The sequence below is a fragment of the Anastrepha ludens genome, chromosome X (genome assembly GCF_028408465.1).
Source record: "Anastrepha ludens isolate Willacy chromosome X, idAnaLude1.1, whole genome shotgun sequence".
NCBI classification, from domain to species: Eukaryota; Metazoa; Arthropoda; class Insecta; order Diptera; family Tephritidae; genus Anastrepha; species Anastrepha ludens.
The window spans coordinates 43,507,632-43,523,008 of NC_071503.1; the positions used below are offsets into that span (position 1 = coordinate 43,507,632).

General features: G+C 38.9%; 1 protein-coding gene and 1 long non-coding RNA gene across 2 annotated transcripts; one reads left to right on the plus strand and one right to left on the minus strand.

Moving 5' to 3' along the window:
• Nucleotides 1-7,446: 7,446 nt before the first annotated feature.
• Nucleotides 7,447-8,079, minus strand: LOC128870001 (uncharacterized). Its single transcript, XM_054112597.1, has one exon. The coding sequence runs from the start codon at nucleotides 8,077-8,079 to the stop codon at nucleotides 7,447-7,449; it is 633 nt and encodes a 210-aa protein (XP_053968572.1).
• A 670-nt stretch (nucleotides 8,080-8,749) lies between these two features.
• Nucleotides 8,750-15,098, plus strand: LOC128869611 (uncharacterized). The gene is made up of 4 exons (XR_008455346.1): nucleotides 8,750-12,797; nucleotides 12,893-13,471; nucleotides 13,553-14,571; nucleotides 14,636-15,098. It is a non-coding gene; the product is annotated as an uncharacterized LOC128869611 (long non-coding RNA).
• Nucleotides 15,099-15,377: the final 279 nt, after the last annotated feature.

The window sequence follows — 15,377 nt, forward strand, 5'->3', positions numbered from 1 at the left end:
TTTTTTAGCAAAATTAAGAGCTGCTGTCTGAAGTTCTGCTTTTTCAATTTTAGGAAATAGCCACAGGAATGAGAAAATGTTGTTTATGTTTTTAATTGCAGTAAACCGATTTTCAATACCAGTGATAACTGAGTCCATGATGACGAGAAATGTGTTCCTCTTGAAATCAATTTCTTCGGCGGTCATATTTTCCGCTGAATTCTCAGGTTCTTCATCATTAAGTTTCTTCTTTCGGCTTGCTGGCAATGTTGACGAAGTGTTTGGCAAACCTTTTGCAAATCTCGTCAATTATTTCAAGTTAAAAACATATACGTTCTGAACAAGTGAACACTTTTCACATTTTACGTACTTCATGAAACTAGTCATGTTGAATATTTATGCACACTGGATTGTCATAAATATTCAAAATAACTTGTTTTATGAAGTATCTAAAATGCGAAAAGTGTTCACTTGTTCAGAACGCATATGTTTTAAACTCAAAATAATTGACAAGATTACCAGAATGTAACGTTATTTCACACAGCAAACTTTTCTTGAAAGGGGACACGCATTAGTTGCCGAAACATAAAAAAATAAAATAAAAGTGTGAAATTGACTGGGGAAACGAATTTAAAAAATTATGTATATAATAACATACCCAGTGAAAAATAAAAAAATTCTAGTCTATAAAAAGTATTATTGCCATCTCTACATTTAATTCTTTATCAACGTAAGGACAAATTGCTTTAAAGAATAACTACGTTTCAAAATTGGTCTTCATTTAAAATACAACTATCTAAATTTAATCTAATCATCACTATAATTATTAATTGCCTTATAAATCAGAAGCATAAAATGTTTCATTTTAATAAGAGCTCAATAATATACACTTTTGTATCACCATATTATATTTATTCTTCGTAATCGTGATCATAACATTCGATATGGTGACACCAAAAAAAGTCTGTGTCGGAACTCTGGTAGAAGTATTATTTACTATATTTTTTAAAGCAGGAAATTTCTTGGAATTACCCTCGAGTCCGGGCCCCTCTGAAAACTCCAGGCCCGGGGGAAAAAAGTACCCGATCCCACCCCCTCTCGTCGGGCCTGCCCGTGCTCTCAAGGGACTATCCCAATACACCCCTAACAACAGAGCAAATGGACTCCATCCAGAACTTTATTCTTGGGAAATTAATGGTGGAGAGAGAGCAGAACATAAAACCGGCATTTTTGGGAGTGGTCTACAAAGCAGAGAACATGGTCCTGCATTTTAAGTATGCCGCTTCCACGGACTTGTTAAACCATGGGAGGGTGTTTCACTGTGGGCTGCAGAGGAATCAAAGATACCTCACCCACGGATCGCAGTGGGGTACTTTCCCAATTCCCAGTCCCGGAAGGTACTGGATTTTTTGTAGAGACAAAATAAAGGCCTTCACGTTGACATCTGACGTACACTAAGATTAGTTGAAAGAGGCTCAAACGTAACACTGGTTCTTACAGTAGCCCAGAAATCAGCAACCAGTTTGGTGGAGTATAAAGAATGGGTAAACTATCGTTTCAGTCAAGTGCCCCTCAAGCTGAATGCTGCACCCGTCAATGCTGATGCATTGGCTGACAAAATGGAAGCTGTGGAGTTGGATGCAGAGGACAAAAGCACTCCATCCAACCCTAACCCGATAGCCAATACATAAAGTGTATCCAGGCAAATCTCCACCACATTAAGGCCGCATCGGCCGAACTTTGCATGAGGTTTGCCAAGGGAAACTTCAACTTAGGGCTTATGCAGGAGCACTGGTTAAGCAGACGCCATATCAATGGCCTCACAGTACAAAACACAAGGGTAATCTATGACGTGGGCGTAGTTTATCCAAGGGCTGCGCTAATCATAGGCTTCAAGCATTAAGCATTTGCCATTTAATGAATTTATAGATGGCTAAACGGCACCGCTACTAGTCGAAGCGAACTTTGATGCAAGCAAGAAGCCATTATTGTCTCAGCCTCTTTCTCAGGTGACATCGACGTAGTACCACCGCCAAATATCATAGGCTTAGTGAACTACTGCACACAAGAAAATACTAATCATTGGGTGTGATGCAAATGCACACAACACAATCTGGGGGAGTACAGACACAAATAATAGAGGTGAGTTATTTGTGGAGTTTTTAATACAAATAAATCTTACTATTGTAAACAAGGGCAAAAAACCGACCTTTGCAAACGCTATACGACAAGAGGTTCTTGACTTGACACTCACAACTAACCACTCAGTTGATATGATACACAACTGGAGAGTCTCCGACGAGGACTCAAAATTTGATCATAAATATATTATTTTTAAAATCAAAGGACAGTTAAGAGCGTAATGCCCAAGGCTACTAACTGGAGCAAATACTCACAGTGCCTTGAATCCGAACTAACGAAAAGCATGCTTCCTATAAAATGGGCGGAGGAATTGGAGGCATCAGTTGTAAACCTTACTGACTCCATCATATCCTCATATCATGAAAGTAGTCCACTCAAGACAATAACCTCAACAAATAGAGTTCCTTGGCGGAACAAAGAACTTGCAAATTTGCGTCAACTAAGAAAATCAAAATTCAACGATGCAAAGAAATATGAGATGAATATAGGAAAGCCCTAACATTGTATAACAAGGAACTAAGGAAATCGAAATGTCACTCATGGAGAAAGTTCTGTGAGGAACTAAACGATGTTCCAGCCACGGCAAGAATACAAAAATCACTGACCAAAGGAGTGACAAATCCAATTGGCATACTAAAGGTAAGGGATGGTACTTTTACAAGCAGTTTCTACACTAGAGATTCTTTTCAGAACTCACATTCCTGACTGTAGGCTTAACGCAATCTGTGACACTGATCAAGGAGTGCCAGCACACACTCTGTGCAGGTCAAAAAGTCCTATCATCTACAGAATAGTAAATTACGAAAGGGTAGAGTGGGCAATCAACTCAAACCCTACAAATCACCCGGACCAGATGGTATTTTTTCAGCCCTGCTCTCCAAGGGCACTGTGAAATTAATACAAATTCTGGTACAAATATTCAGATCAATTCTTAGTTTGGGTTATGTCACTAAGGTTTGGCGGAAGGTCAAGGTATAGTTCCTACCAAAGGGAGGCAATAAGCTTCCTGAATCTCCCAAACCTTATAGGGCAATCAGCCTTAGGTCTTTCAAGTATTATTAAATTTAACGTATTATTTATTTTATTTATTTATAAAAATGAGAAACAACAATACAATTGTTATTGCACAGCACAAAAGGAGCACTGGCTGCCAGGGCCTTCGGCTCACCGGTATGAAAAAAAGTATGTGTGAATATGAAACATTATATAAAAAAGTATAGGAAATTACTGAGTTGAGATAGCAGTTAAATTGCTAACAATACGTTACTTAAAGCTATAGCTACAGAGAGTTAAACTATTGTACTTTACGAAGATCCGTTAGGGTTAGATATTTGGCAATTTTCTCAATGTTTTCGGGTGTAGTGGTTTTTAAGAGATCAATGGCGTTGTCGCAGTTGAATATGTTGCTTCTGATTGACGTGAACTGTGGACATTCGTTGAGCAGGTGTGTGATGGAGAGTGTTGACGCAGGACAATACTGACATGATGGGGGGCTGATACCAGATAGCCTATACGAATGTGTGGCTATGGTATGCCCTAAGCGTAGTCGAACGAAAGCTTTGATATCGTTGCATCGGCATGATGATGGGTACTTGGGTGCATTTCTATCACCATTAATTTGCGTGTAGTGGTGTCGGATGGATTTCCATTCAATCATTTGTTTTATACGCTGTTGTGAAGAAATTAAATTATGCAAGTCCCTCTTGTCGAGGAACTGAAAAGAGATTAAAGGTTATTTTCCGGCGAGCTTGGCACGTAGATCTGCTAGTTCATTTCCTGCGATACCTTTATGACCTGGTACCCACATTATTTTAATTTTGTTATGGGTTGCAATTAACTTGTCACGGATATACGATATGATGTGGTTTTTATTGTTTATGTTTGGAATGGATGCTATAGTTGACATACTGTCAGTGCAAATTATGGTTTTTGATGAAGAGCTAAGTGCACAGTCAATTGCTGTCAATATCGCGATGGCTTCTGCTGTATAGACAGACGAAAATGGCAGTAAGTGTCCCGTTGACATGGTTTCACCACTAGATTTTACAACCGCGAATGATATGTAATCATCTGATTTTGATCCGTCAGTGAAAATAAGGCTCCATTCTGGCGGTAAAGGTGCCAAGCATTTGCGGAATAGTTGTTGGTAAATTCTAGGGCAGGTGTTTTCCTTCGGATATTTGCCGAGATCTAGAATAAAGGACGACTGTCGTAAAAACCACGGTGGGTGATTATCATTATGCCTGAGTGACGGGCCATTAATTCCTAGTTCTTTAGCATATTCGATGCAAGACGCGATTACAGATTTTCGTCGCAGTGGTCGTTTTAGATGAATGATGTCAATCACCGTTTCGTGAAGTGTCCTATTATTAGACAGGAACAACTTTGGTATCAGCTTCTTGGTGTTTAGCTCAATTCTCTCCTCAATAGTAGGTAAGCCAGCTTCCGCAAGTATAAATTTAGTTGGAGATTTAGGAAACGCTCTGATGCTACGGCAGACAGCGGTGTGATAGGGAGCGTAGAGAAGTTTTATATGGCTCTTAGAACAATTACCATATATCGGAAGACCATAATCTATCTTTGACAATATAAACGATTTCGTTACATTAACTAAGGTTGAGATGTTAATTAAACAGTTTTTTGAGCTTAAGTATTTAATAACATTAAGCCTGGCAGCCAATTGATTTCTAACATACAAACAGTGTTCCTTAAACGTTAATCTTTTATCAAAGATAATACCCAAAAACTTAAGACTATTTGTATTTACAATACCAACATTATTATATTCCAATTTTATGCCACCACATTTGTGTTTACGACAGATGTGAAGCAATTTGCATTTTACTGTGTTTATGTTAGCGCCAGAGCAATTAGACCAACTCGAAATGGCAGAAAGTACATCAAGGAAGTCTTTTTTAACAACGTTTAAATCATTTACTTTAGTGAAAATGAGAACATCGTCGGCGTAACAAATATGGGAGACATTTTTATAATTGGATATTATGTTGCTTATTTCGTTAAATGCTATGACAAACAAAATTACTGAGAGCGGAGAACCTTGTGGTATACCGTTGTACAGATCGTAAATGTTAGAAAAGGTTGAATTTACTTTAGTTTTAAATTTGCGGTTTGATCAAAAACCTTTTACAAAGTTGTATACGTTGCAACCTATATTCCATTTTTCAATTTGACGTAGAACCACGGGTATACCAACACGGTCAAAGGCTTTTTCGAAGTCCAGGCTTAAGGTTGAAACATGTCTTCTGTTTGATAGTGCGGAGGATACAAGTTAACACAGCGGTACTGGCATGGTGTTCGAATCGACAAACATACATGTGTGTGATACATACATACATATATGTACGTTTGTACGGCGATGGCTGGCCGTCAGCATCGGTCAAGTCACTTTTGGTTATTGCCGCTGTGACTATCCCACACCTCGCTTAAGTACTTTTTCTGTATGCCGACGTTTCGCATTTTGCCGAAACGAATCGTGCGCATCATACAGCCGAAAGAGTCGTCACTAAAAAAGCACTTAAGCGCGGTTAGTTTTTAGGATAATTAGACAGTGTAAGTCACAGTGTAAGTGACAGTGAAGTGTAAGTGAAGTGAAGTGCAAATAAAGTGAGAATAAAAAAATGAAAATTAAAAGTGTTTCATTTAACTTACATAATTATCAAAGACGAGCAAAGCGTCCATGGTATCTTGACCTTGTTTATATGCGACTAGCTGTGGATTTGTTAAATTATGTTTCAGCGCATACCAAGATATACGTTTAGAAACAATTTTCTCGAGGAGTTTCCCTAGACAACGAAGCAGTGAAATCGGTCTGTAACCCAGTACTTCCGGTGATATACTATTCGATTTTGGTATAGGTAGAACAATAGCATTTTTCCAACATTGTGGATATACACCCTGCATCAAGATATTATTGTATAACCTTATTATTCTGAGTTTTAAAATAGAAGACAGTTTTTGCAGCATGGGATATGAGATTCTGTCTGCACCTGGGGTTTTACCTGACATCGACGCAAGGGCTGATTCAAACTCAATGAGGTCAATTTCATTTCCAGAAACGGTAGTGGAGGAGGTATGAATGCCGTTAGACTTCGCTAAATATTCTTTTTTTTGTAGAAATGAAAGTTGAGTGGAAATTCGAGTCTTGCGAGTATTTAGACCAAACCATGGAAAAATGATCAGCTATTTCTTTAGGGTTAAGTATAGGACCATTCGGACCGTTCACCAGGGTTATAATTGTTTGTTTATAAGAGCCTGAGATCATTTTTATATCAGCCCAGGCCTTTTTTGTGTTTGTTTTGTGATTAATTTTCTCGGAAAATTTATTTAAACATTCTCTTTTCGCTTGCTTTGATTTCTTCCTAAACATAGCATTGGCTTTTTTTTTGTACCTGACTAGGTTATCGTTTGACCTATTTTTTTTTGAATTCAGCCCAGAAAAATTGTTTTTCATTCCTTAGCTTGGAGAGTTCATTGTTCCAATAAGGCACACAGTTTTTTTTTTTGCATTTTCCTGGATGTTTGAGGAATAGAGTGATGAGCTGCGGTGCGAATAATTTTCGTGATTAATGATGCCTCACGGTTAATGTTATTGGAGGTATCTAATTCATTGGAAAGTTGGGTAACCTTAGATCTAAAATTTTCCCAGTCCGCTTTGTCTATCAAGAATTTGGGGCATGCAGTAATGTTTTGAATAGTCCTTGCGTGCACAGTTGTTGCAATGGGGTAGTGATCGCTACCGTATAGCTCATCTAAGGTATTGGTGCAGAGCTTAGGTGCTATATTTGTAGAGCATATGTTAGGTCTATGTCGCTAAATGAGGAATGCGTAGAGAAGTGTGTAGGTTTATTATCATTTAGTATTGTAAAATTTTCGGACAAAATCCAATCTTCTACTATTTCACCTCTCTTATTACAAATTTGGGAGCCCCAAAGAGGACTCCAAGCATTAAAGTCACCAACAATTATTACTGGAGTTCGTATAGATCGGACTATATTGTTTAAATCTCTATGAGTGAAGTTCTGTTGAGGTGGTAAATATAAATTTACAATTGTGAACTTAAAACTGAGTGTTATTTCTACTGCAAGAACAGCGATATTAGACTGTATGTGGACGTATTTATGTGGGATATTTTTCTTAATCAACACGGCAATGCCTTGCTTGCTTTGAGTGTTATGGGGGAGATTTAGGAAATAGCTTTGAAATTGCTTCGGAACGGATGCGGTTTTGTCGACAGCTAAATGAGTCTCTTGGAGAGCAATAACGCTTGGAGAGTGCTCTTTTATCAGAAGCTCTAGTTCAGTGTAGTTATTGTAAAAATTGTGGTGTTGTTGTGGTGTTGGATGAAGTTGAGTTCGGTTGTATTAAGGTGTCGGAGTGAGCATTGAGCGAAGCTGTGCTCGGTGATTTGCTTGATGGGCTAGGTGCTAAAGCGGCAGGGGGTTTCGTTTTGCTTTGTTCGATCTTGCTCAGATTTTGGGTCTCGCTTTCAACAGCAGCAAATGAGGCGCTGAGTGTGGTCGGTGTCTGTTCCTTGTAGAGTTTAACTGCTTCGCGCATTGAGCATTTGTTTTGGCATTTGATTTTCAATATTTCTTTAGATTGCATATATTTTGGGCATGATTTAGAAGAGGATGGATGATCGCCTGCACAATTTCCATAGTAGATACGTGAACATGGTGGTGGGTGTGGGGGGAAATTGCATGATTGACAGGAGGGTGCATTGTTGCAGCGTTTAGCTGTGTGCCCTAAAAGCTGACAGGTTTTACACCTCATTGGATTTGGGTAATAAGGTTTGACTTTTGCAATACGCCACGATACTTCGACTTTTTCTGGGAGCTTGAAGAGGTTGAATGTGAGAAGTACGGTTCCTGTATATTGTGATACATTATTTTCCAGTTTTGAAAATGTATAAACGTCTGTGACACCTTGTGCGCTCATATTTTCAATAATCTCTTTTTCGTCCACATTGTTTAAGCATGGTGCGAAAATTGTGCCTTTTGAGCTGTTCAGGTTTTCATGGTAGTTCACTACAATATCACATACACCAATTAGTTTTTTAGTGGAAATGAATTTTTGTGCTATTTGGGAGTTTTTAACCAAAAGCAATAGGTTACCGTCACGTAGCTCAGATATTGAGATTATTTCCTTACTTATGGATTCTAGCGCTTTATGCACAGCAAAACACAAGTATTTGGAAATCGGTTTATTTGCATCAACTGCGGCAAGTCAGGGAAGTTTATTGGGGTATATGTTGATTTTTTCCTTTTTGACTGGGGACCCGAGGCAAGCAACGCAAACCTGTTGTCCCCGAGATTTGGTGGTATATATATACTTTGATAGAAGTTAAGTTAATCCGAAAAGCGTTTTGAAGAGGAACACGTGCGCGTTTGACACACCGAAAGAATAGTCACAACAGAAAATCGAGAGTAAGCAAATACGTCTGCTCAGAGCGAGAACCTGTCCAAAATTTTGCCACTTTGCACTGTGTACGATGCTTAAATACTTGACAGTGTATTAAGGTTAGTTGAAAGAGTGTAAACTCTATCGAAAGCTACACACATAAAGGAGAACAGTATAAACATGTGTGTTCGTATGCTACACTGTGATGTTGAGCCTTCCCGACAAGACAGCTGACTATCATATAAGCACTCATATTATCATCATCACTATCCCCATCCAACTACACATTTTTGTTCTAGCCATGGGAAAGTTCTGATAGTTTCCCCTTGTCGGTGTGATATTCTATCTCTCTTTTACCAATAGCAATTTCTTATAACTGAAAGATATATCTACTATGCTCAAAACTACTCATTTTCGTCATCAAAAGGAAATCAGCACAAACTCCTCAATAACTCCTCATTTTCGTTAAAAAGTAATCAGACTGAGGAGTTTCGTTAAATTGGTTCATTTGGAAATTATAAAATTTATATTGGTGTTTTCATTGAGATTCAAACCAACGAATTTTCAATATTTTTTTGTTTCCATTAAAAAACTTTTACACACCAATTCGGTGTTTCATCCACGGAGATTCGAACTCACGAATTTTCAAATTTTAGCCAAGCATCAACTCATTCGGCTATGGCGACTATACAACAAATGTAGCTAAATTTCACACTAATACTTTTTTCAGAGCACCAAATTATTTCGTTAAAATTAATCCACAGTGATGACAATAACTCCTCATTTTCGTTAAAAAGTAATCAGACTGGGAGTTTCGTTAAAATATTTTATTTAGAAATTATAAAATTTATATTTTACGGAGATCCGAACTCACGAATTTTCAACTTTTAGCCAAGCATCTACTCATTCGGCTATGACGACCTTACAGCCAAGTTTCACACTAGAACTTTTTTCAGAGCAGCCACATTATAAGCATATAAATGAGTTGTTTTGGCGTTTAACACGTTACCGCCGGCGCTGTTATTCATGGTCTTCGCCCACAGACGGCAACGTTTACATCTTTTCGCTCTATCGGAAGCGATTGCAGGTTATATAAAACGAAATTTTTTCATAAGGGTAGTCGTTTATGGCTTCTCATCTCATAGGTACCGTCTAATAAAGTACCATTGGTGGTACACGCCGTCCCATGAAGCAATCTTGTGCGGGCCACCGCTGGTACAAGCCGCCTCATGAAGCAATCTTGTGCGAGCCACCGGTGGTACGCGCCGCCCCATGAAGCAGACTTGTGCGAGCCACCGGTGGTACGCGCCGGCGTGAACGTGTTAAAGTACAATAGATCAATTTTTCACTTATATGAAATTGCTATTGGTAAAAGAGAGATAGAATTCACACCGAACAGGGGAAAAGAATATCAAATGAAATATTTGATTTCCCCATTAAACAATGTTGTATATGCTATTCTGATAATGCGCATGTATTCGAGACTAATAAAATCCTTGTAAATGTGTTGGAATTTTTGTCAAAAGTGCTCAGCACTGTCTTGTAGGGTTGTAAACTTTATCGAAAATTACACACATGTGTGGGGCTGAGAGTAAAAACGGAGCATCGCATCTCACCTCCTTTTCTTGCTCACGGAAAATCTCATAAGTGTGAGCAAGAGGTGAGATGAGATGTTGTTGTTGTTGTTTTAACAGTAATAGAAGCCCCGTCAGTGAAGGGCAGTGCTGTCCAGAATGAAAAATGTGAGTGTATAAGTGAGAACGAGAGAATGGGAGCAGCACAGTAGGAAATTTAAACCAAAATAAATACCTTTTGATATTACATCTATAGCCTCCTTTGAACGACTTGTAACATAAAAGGCATTGCAAGTCGCCAAAGGCATTTTCTAGCATAAAAAAGTTCTCACAGGTCATTGTATTGCATACACTAAGCGTCGCGGACAAATGTGGTGTTTATTCGTTGCTGGTTTGCTAACGACTGAACGATGGAGAGTAAGAATACGTGTGATCAATTGATGTATGGGATGGACAGCACTGGTGTAGGGTATATCACCGGTCGTCTTCGTCTGGCTCATCTAAAGGTAGGCCCAGGAAACAAGCTGTTTCGACGGGTTGGGTCCAGAGGGAGAGGGGTGTTAGATGAGTAGGTTTAAGAGGGCATGTGAAGAGTGTGTCCACAGTGTCGGACGGAATATCTTCCGATGCCGGACATATGTTTGGTATGTCGGGGTCAATTCTGGATTATTATCCAGAACGTAGTTGTGCCATTTTTACACGTGTCTCACGGGGAAGCTGGAGCTCTTCATTTGCAATAAGGGGTGGTTGGTCTACGATTACGGCATTCACAGGGCGGGAGCTTAAGAAGGTGGTGACGGTCTCCCGGTGAATGACATTTATTGACTGTCTAAATACTGTCTGGGCCAGTAGATTTCTGTCAGTTTTGTCCTAGGATGCGGCTCTGGCTCAAGCAGGTTTCTGCAAGGGTGAAACCTGCGTAGCATCCCAGCAGTAACTGCTTGCTGAGCAGTTTATTGTGCTTCATTACAGGGAGCATTTGTGACTCGTTGTGAAGATGTTGAATAGGGGACATCAGGAGGCAACCGGCCGCTGTCCGAATGGCAGTATTTTGGCATGTCTGTAGCTTTATCCACTGCGTGTCACTAGTTCGAGGCGACCAGACAGGCGCAGCATAGTTTAGAACCGGTCGACCAATTGCCTCAAATGTCAATAGCAACAGTTCTTTGTGTTTGCCCCAAGTACTGCCGGCAAGCGACTTGAGGACCTTTTTTTTTGGATCTTAATTGCAATTGCGGTCGTATGCGCTGAGAAGGAGAGCAAACTGTCAAAGATCATACCCAAAATTTTGGGATTGTTTACCGCCGGAATCGGTGTGTTGTCGACTTTTACCCTGAGGGAGAGTTTGACCTCCTTTGTCCAGGTGGTAAAGAGGGTCGCCGTGGATTTAGAGGGGGAAAGTTGGAGATTACTCGCAGTGAAAAAGCGAAAAAGGTCGGTGAGGTAGTTGTTCACTTTGGAGCACAGACCATCGATGTCATTGCCCGACGCCATTATCATGCAGTCGTCAGCGTATGAGACCAGCGAGACTCCCTCTGGTGGTTGGGGAAGCTTCGAGATGTAGAAGTTGAACAGCAATGGTGAAAGGACACCACCCTGCGGTACACCTTGCTTAATCTTCCTCTGCTTTGAGATGAGTTGTTCCGTTTTTGCTCTCAGCCTTCCATATAGAACAGTATATGCATGTGTGTTCGTATGCTACACTGTGATGTTGAGCATACCTATGTCAAACGAAATGCGAATTTCACAATTGACAAATGACGAAGCAGATTAGTTTAGTTTCTCTTGTTTTGTGTAATAAATATATTTCATTATTATTTATAAATTAATTTAAGGGATATTATCTGTGCGTGAAAAATGAATAAAAAATGAATAGAAGAATAGGAAACAATAAATTTAAAACCTCGAAACAGCCAAGCAAACTGCGTTTATTACAAACAAATCAAACACCATCAGGATAAGGAGAAATCGCAAGATAGTAATGAATGTGTTTTTGAATGTGAACTTGAATTCTAGAATCGGAAAAAGGAATGCAAAAACAATTTTCTTGTTTCAGCTGTTCCTCAGACCGAAACTAGTTAAATTTTATCCGAATCACATTCATCCACTGTTTTTGCGGATGGTGAAACAATCGATTCAACCACATTGAATGTAAATGTAGTATTAAATGTTACTACTGATACGGAAGTAGCAGGTAAATGATGAATAATTGTTTTTTCTTGATAGTTCTTAGTGGGATTAAAAGAAAATTCATATTTTTATAGATGTTAGTGTTGATGCTAAAGTTGTATGAAATGATCCTACCGACATCACTCCGTATGGTATTTTGAAGGATATTGAGCCTCAAGAGCTAGATTTACGCATTGGACACCAATTTCCGATGCCACACAAAAGAAAATTCAATCAAAAGTGGTTGAATGATTACGTTTGGTTGGAATATTCCGTATTGAAAAATGCTGTTTTCTGTAACGCGTGCCGCCAACTTTCTCCAAGTCCTGAAAGAGACAACGTATTCAAATGTACTGGTTTTTCACATTGGAAAAGTGCTCTTGAATCAAATAAAGGCTTCAAAAAACATCAGAGTTGTGGAATGCATTGGAACAGCATGGCGAAATGGGCTGAAGCAATTGGTCGACAGATATATTGCAATGCCGTCGAAATTATGTGATAAAAATTATTGAGGTATTGTATATCCAATATCCATACATAAAAGGCTTTTGACATTTCCAACATTTATTATTGATAAACAAATACCTAATGAGCAAATATTTCCGCAGGTTATTATTTTTTTGGTTAAAAATGAGATGGCTTTTCGTGGCACGTATGACATCGAAAAATATATGGATTTATTATGGATTTATTCGAAAAATTATTCTCATATACAAAAGCCAACAACGAAAACTTTTGCAAATGGGAATCGCATATGCCACGTCATTACACATATCGATCACCCGATATTCAAAATGAGATAATTGGGCTTTTAGCATTGATGGTACGCGAGGCAGTGGCTAATGATGTGATGAAATCAGACGTACCATATTTCACATTGTTAGAGGATGGGACAAAAGATAAACAGAACAAGGAATGTGTTGCGATTGCTGCAAGATATTTACGAAACGGCCAAGTTCAGGAAAGCATAATTACGATGGAAACATTTGCTGATTATTCATGTATGTTTTTATTCAATGCTATAACGGTGCTAGTGTGATGAGCGGCATTGATGGTGGTGTGCAAAGATTGATTCAAAACGATTTGAAACGAAAGATTCCGTATTTTTACTGTCTGAACGATCAATTTCATTTGGTCATAATCAAGGTCATTGAAAGCGTTCAACTGGTGAAGCAATTTTTGACCAGGTTTGATATTTAGCTGTCAATTATCTTAGTAAATAATTATGAATGTCTCAATGTTCTAAATGCGTATTTAATTATTTTTAGGCAAAACATATTGCAAAATTTTTCCGTCGCCACAAAGTAAAACAACATTACGAAGGTCATTCCATTTTGAAATTAATTGAAACTCGCTGGGTTGGCTATTTACGTGCTTCAAAATCCATATTTGAAAAGTATGAACATATTATAAATACTTTGCCTCAGATAACCGCTGCAGCAGGATTCGATGGTGGTAACGTAGCATTAGCAGCCGGATTGGATACAAAGATTCTATGGCGCTCATTAGAGCCGTTTATAAAACGATCGAAAAATGAGAACAGAAGTTTTTTTCAATAAATATTACTCTGAAGCGACAAATCTTTTGAAGAAATCACATCCTACAGAAACGGCTCTCGTTTCAAGTCGCCCAATTCGAAATCGACGCCATTCAAAAATGCTAAAGGATTTTGTTACTGAAGAAACACTGGGACAACGAAGTGAATCCAGCATCATTGTGAAATCGGCATTTTATGAAACTATCTATATTAAGAATAGCATCGTTTTGTAAAAAATGTTTCATGCATTCGAACCCAAGCGGTTTGATTCTTTAGACCTGAAAACGGTTCTTTTACGATTCAATGAACAAAAAAATTGCAAAGTGAGATTATTAAAAAAAAATTAATAAATGTTATTGTTGAAAAAATACTGTAAACGCAGGATAAACTATTCAAAGAGGTTTTTAATTACTTTTGTTTTCGACTGTTCTTTAATTTTTCTTCCTTTTTATCTACATAGTATACATGTGATCCCCCAAACATGGAGGATGAGGAGTCTCTTCCCCCTACATCCGTTGAAGAGAACGCAGACCAAACCGTGGTTGGTTGCTCTTCAATAACGAACAAAAGCGATGGTGAGGATTGTACAAATCAATCTTCACCACAGTAAGGCGGCCTCAGCCGCACTCATCCTCCGTCTCGCAGAAAGAGAAGAGGATATCGTGCTCATCCAAGAACCATGGGTCGTAAAAGATCGGGCTTGCGGTTTGAGCAGCAGAGAATGCAAATTGCTTTATGTCACTAACAAAGGTAAGCCCAGCACGTGCAAACTAGCAAAGAAATGTATTAATGTATATTTACTAATACAATTTAGCGATGCGGATAACGTCATCACAGCGATGGAGTCCTGCTTAAGGACTATATGGCTTGCCTCCTCTTATATGGCACACGACGCGGAGCAACCTCCTCCATCACAACTCATAAGAGACGCAGTTCATGAAGCATCGAGGTGTGGCAACCCATGCATACTGGGAGCAGATGCTAATGCACATCATCATGTCTGAGGCAGATCAGACACAAACGCACGTGGTGAGTACATCTTTGAATTCACTATGTGTAACAATCTTTATATTAGTAACATAGGTGATACCCCTACTTTTGTAACAACTACGGGAAGTTAAGTTCTAGACATCACGTGTGTCAATGAACGAGGGTGCCATATTTTAAAGGAATGGAGAGTGTCTACAGACAACTCCTTCTCAGATCCAAGTACTTAATGTACACCATTTCATTGCCAACTAAACAGTTCAAGCCGGTTATAAACCGCAGACGCACAAGCTGGGGGATGTTTGAAACCACAATATCTAGCAATCTCCCAGCAGCAACATAAAAAATTAACTGCGAGCCACAGCTCGGTTCAGTGGTTGATGAGCTGACTTCTGCATTTTAACAAGCTGCGAAAGCAGCATATCCTCATAAAATGAGAAGAGGAAAACCGAAACCTCCATGGTGGTCCACTGATATAGTAAACCTAAGAAGGGAATGTAGAACTATGTATGTATAACGAAGTGAGGAGAACCAACTCGTGGGACAGATACAAAGAATGCCAGTGTAGA

Excerpts from the sequence above, each read along its gene's own strand:
- LOC128870001 (XM_054112597.1), bottom strand. The coding sequence starts at position 8,079 with ATGAGCGCACAAGGTGTCACAGACGTTTATACATTTTCAAAACTGGAA.